Raw genomic sequence first — 5,129 nt, forward strand, 5'->3', positions numbered from 1 at the left:
TGTACTTTTATTTATTCGTCTTCTTAGGTTAGGTATTTATAATATGGATATAAAAGTAAAATACAAAAAGAAATACAAAAACAATAAAAAAACCGGCCAAGTGCGAGTCGGACTCGCGCACGGAGGGTTTCGCAAAACGCAAAAAACGCCAAAAGAATCACATTCGTTGTATGGGAGCCCGACCCGAATTATTTTATTTTGTTTTTAGTATTTGTTGTTATAGCGGCAACAGAGAAAATTTCAACTGACTAGCTTTCACAGTTAATGAGATACAGCCTAGTGACAGACAGACAAACGGACAGGGAGTCTAAGTAATAGAAAGATAGATATTAACTCCGTAATAGATGAATACAGTCTAAGGAAAAAACGTGCGTCGAAAATCAAGAAAATTTGATTCTAGATCAGATGGCCACCTTTAGCCTATTCTCGAATAGATGGCGTTGACGGTTTCGTTTGTTTAATGATCGTCGGGTCCAAAAGGTCCAGACGGTGTTCCAAAAGGACGCAGGTTCGAGTCCTGTCGGAAGCGGTGAATTATGTTTTATTTTTTAAATTTATATGTCTATGTCAAATCAATAACAGGTTGTTGAAGTCCGAATGCCTCTCAATTTATGTTACGTGGTATTTTAACAATATTATTAAATGATCTTGTGGTATTTTCGTAAAATATGGAGAATGGATTAAAGGCTTTTATCGTAAGATGCTGAGTTCTAGATACCTGTATGAGATTAGATAAGGTTATTGAGACTGACGGAGGTAGGTATCTTTTATCAAAGAGTGTCTGCGTATAATAGCTGATTATTGGTCCATTTAATATAATTTGACATTTATTTAAGTTAGTTACAGCGGGGAAATGCTGCCAGCGTCTATATATCGGGGCGGCCGTGGTGCTCAAAAATATCTGAACACGCACTCTAGCGCCTTGACAATAGAGACGTGTTCAGTTATTTGTGAGCACCTCGGACGCTCCGATATATCTGATGGCGACAGGTCATACTACGGGGGGACAATTTATATTAATTTATTTATTTTAAGTTTAGCTTTATTTATTTTTAGATTTTAATTTTAAGGTTCAAGCAAAAAAGCAAAATCATTTAAGCACAGACATACATAATATATGAGTAAATACAGATATACAATACTGAGTAAGTAATGAAAAGTTATATTCTAATTTGTTTTATGTCGAGATTTATGTCTGACCAGATAATTATAATTATTTATTTAATAATACTAATACATTTATCAATAAACACATAACATTAAAACTACATATAAAGTAACAAATAAAACTAAAGTAACATTAAAATAAAACTACTTAAAAATTTAATTATTATAGAAAAATACCCAAATACGAAAGGTCCTCAGTCTGTCCCCTGCGGAAGGGTGCCCATTTAATATTTTTTTTTTTTACATTTTTACATAATTACATTTAATTACAGTGGTACTACGTAAACGTAAAAAAATAAGGCATTGTACCAAGGATGCTGGCGGCATTTCCTCGCTGTATCGCCATGCTGATACGTTGTGCGAGGAAGCCGCCATCTCTTCGGTAAATAAATAAATATTTGAAATAAATAAATTATAAATATTTGACACTAATTCATGCGAATTGTGGACCTTTACTTTGCATTTTATAATTTATATAAATGCAAAATAAAAATTATCACGATGCAAATTTCCACGAAATCAACGAAATATAGTATTTAAATTTAACTTTTATATACAGGGTCGAAAAAATTAATATAAAGCGAATTAAAAAAATCTTTAAATGCAGTTTTGTTTCTTTTTAAAAATTAAAGAATGTTTCCTTTAAGTAAAATTAGCTAACTTATGGTTTTAAGGCACTTTCCCTCCAAGGCCCATTATTTTTCTTCACACTGTATATTTGTGTATAACCCAGATGTCATATAGGTACCTAGTACCTACACTAAAGAAAAAAATACAAAAACCTTCAGTGGCTTCAGTCCTGCTTGTTTTTTTATACTACGTCGGTGACAAACAAGCATACGGCCCGCCGCCTGTCTAAATTTAAGCTCAGTACTGTGTATTAATAATTAATTAATAATAAAATAATTCGAAGACGCGTCCCAACTTTCAGGATGACGATGACGCAATTATCATTCAATTTGTCTAAGGCCTGAATTACACTTGTAAGTTTTACTTACGTAAGTAGGGACAAAGCTATTTGCTAAAATGAGATAACGATATTCATATCTCATTCTGTAGTATAGCCGTGTCCCTACTTACGTAAGTAAAACTTACAAGTGTAATTCAGGCCTAACTGTATGTTACTATGTCCTCAGGCATAGATTCTTCCTCAAGCCAGGAATACTGTGTTCCCCGCGTGACACACAGCGGTCCTACATTGTTTACAATCCTTAATTACAGAGTTATTGCGTAAGTGAATCGGACATTTGACTTCAAGACTCGGCGCGGATGCTATTGGGGTCACTTCGTATTCTGTATTCTCGAGCCTGCCCGTCCCGCCCCGCGCGCTCGTGCCCCTTGCGCCTCGAGCGCTCCCCTCCGCGCCACCGCACCGTCATTACTCGGCCGACGCGCGACCCGATCGCGCGCCTCTCTCTCGCGACTCAACGACGCGCCGCGCGCTCGCGGCTCCGACGCCATGTTTGACGTTTTCGGCTCCGTCAAGGGCCTACTCAAGCTCGACTCCGTCTGCATCGACAACAATGTGTTCCGCCTCCACTACAAAGCCACCGTGATCATACTCATCGCCTTCTCTTTGTTGGTCACCTCCCGACAATACATCGGCGACCCGATAGATTGCATCGTCGACGAAATACCCCTCTCTGTTATGGACACGTACTGTTGGATTTACTCGACGTTCACGATCCCGAACCGCCTCACGGGCACCGTCGGACACGATATCGCGTATCCGGGCATCGCGTCGCACGTCGACGGCCAAGATGAAGTTAAATACCACAAGTATTACCAGTGGGTGTGTTTTGTGCTGTTCTTCCAAGCTATTTTGTTCTACGTGCCCCGTTATCTTTGGAAGACATGGGAAGGCGGGCGCATAAAGATGCTCGTTCTCGATCTAAACTGCCCTATCGTCGAGGAAGAGAGCAAATGCGATCGTAAGAAGCTTCTAGTCGACTATTTCCACGCGAACCTGCACACGCAAAACTTCTACGCGTTCCGCTTCTTTATATGCGAAGTGTTGAACTTTATCAACGTCGTGGGACAGATATACTTCATGGATTTCTTCCTGGACGGCGAGTTCACGACGTACGGCCGTGATGTGGTGAGTTTTACCGAGATGGAGCCGGAGGAGCGTAGAGACCCGATGGCGCGCGTGTTTCCAAAGATGACGAAATGCACATTCCACAAATACGGTCCCTCGGGCACGGTGCAAAAGTTCGACGGGCTGTGCGTGCTGCCGCTGAACATCGTGAACGAGAAGATTTACGTGTTCCTATGGTTCTGGTTTATCATCCTTTCTATTCTGAGCGGCATATCTCTGATATACCGAGCGGTGGTGGTCGCCGGGCCGAAGGTTCGTCTGTACCTGCTCCGCGCCCGCAGCCGCCTCGCCCTGCAAGAGCAGGTAGAATCCGTTTGCCGTAAACTCCAAATAGGGGATTGGTTCGTCCTTTACCAGCTCGGAAAGAACATCGATCCTCTTATTTACAAAGAACTGATGGGGGAGTTATCCGAAAAGTTCGAGGAAGCGAAGGATTCGGTTGTCGCGTAAGCGTTGTTGCGTCTTTAAGATGCATTCGGTCGAATGTGTTTTAAAGATGGCCGGGCGCTGGCAACGTCGCGTTCCCACATTCCATTAGTGCCCGGGCATGCTCCCCAGACTGCTTTGTTCTTTCCAAACTATACTAAGTTCCGACTGAGGCGTGCCAGCGTATATTGTAGTATCTCTGAGGCAGGTCGCGGTCAGGCCGCCGTGGCAGCGTTGCGAATGGGTTCTTGACATGTCTGGACAAAATGGAAGCCTCGGCGCCTGATCTCGTGCCTTTTAGTGTGACTATGGGATGTCTCATTGTGATATTGTAATTAATATAAATCTAAATTAAGTGTTTATCGTTTATGAATGAACTGAACAGCGTATCCCTAAGTTTTAAGATAGATAACTTCGTTATGCTCGATACGATTGTAAAAAGCAATAATTGACTATTATAAGTAGGAAATTAGGGTTTCCATCGACAATAGATTGTACTTTTATCTTGTCTACACTTTTTTATTACGCCAGAACGGCGATACGGTTCATATTTTCTGAATATATTTACTGCCACATATTATCTTTGTTTTATTTTCTGAATCATCCCGTTCTTTGTGCTCGGTTGTACCCGTGGCGCCATCTATGCTCCGTGGCCGGAACTAAAGGAGCTCCGCTACTGAACATTAGATGGCGCTGCGAGCGTTCATGTAATCGTTAAAATGATTAGTTAATGACTCAAAATATTGCATTGCGAACTGTAATTGATTATTAATATATTGTAATATGCCCTGCGAATGTGCTGTCACGTCTTAGGTATTTCTTGAATGGACTAGTTTATACTTACTGCATAGCTTTGCAAATTGGTTTCTTATAATTTAAGTCCCCGGCAAGCTCGGCCGAATTGCACCTTTCCATACAAACGTAGTTCCGCTCTTATTTTAAAACTACGCGTTGGATTGTAATGAAACTTTGCACATACAATGACATGAGGTATATCTAGGTAATTGGCTAATTTTGTATGTTAAACTTAAATCCGCTGTATTTTTAGGGTTCCGTACCTAAAGGGTAAAAACGGGACCCTATTACTAAGACTCCGCTGTCCGTCTGTCTGTCTGTCACCAGGCTGTATCTTATGATCGGTGATAGCTAGACAGTTGAAATTTTCACAGATGATGTATTTCTGTTGCTGCTATAACAACAAATATTAAAAAGTACGGAACCCTCGGTGCGCGAGTCCGACTCGCACTTGGCCGGTTTTTTTTTAACTATGGTATCTGAAGCTACGTAAGCTAATTACAGACAGATATACCTTATCCTATTGTAAGTACAAAGCAATCTAGCTAGTCATATTAAAATGAGAGCGTAACTACGTTTGTATGGAGAACCGAACTTGCCGGGGTCTCTTAATATAAAACGTTTATGAAATAAAACTATGAAA

At 40.7% G+C, this 5,129-nt stretch overlaps 1 protein-coding gene across 1 annotated transcript; it reads left to right on the forward strand.

Moving 5' to 3' along the window:
• The first annotated feature begins 2,526 nt into the window (after positions 1 to 2,526).
• LOC134754078 (innexin inx2) lies at positions 2,527 to 4,269 on the forward strand. The gene has a single exon (XM_063690154.1). The coding sequence runs from the start codon at positions 2,627 to 2,629 to the stop codon at positions 3,713 to 3,715; it is 1,089 nt and encodes a 362-aa protein (XP_063546224.1). The 5' UTR covers positions 2,527 to 2,626; the 3' UTR covers positions 3,716 to 4,269.
• The last annotated feature ends 860 nt before the right edge of the window (positions 4,270 to 5,129 follow it).

The sequence above is a fragment of the Cydia strobilella genome, chromosome Z, assembly GCF_947568885.1.
Source record: "Cydia strobilella chromosome Z, ilCydStro3.1, whole genome shotgun sequence".
NCBI lineage: Eukaryota > Metazoa > Arthropoda > Insecta > Lepidoptera > Tortricidae > Cydia > Cydia strobilella.

What these genes read in the sequence shown, in the direction of transcription:
- LOC134754078 (XM_063690154.1), top strand. Translation starts at nt 2,627, where the DNA reads ATGTTTGACGTTTTCGGCTCCGTCAAGGGCCTACTCAAGCTCGACTCC.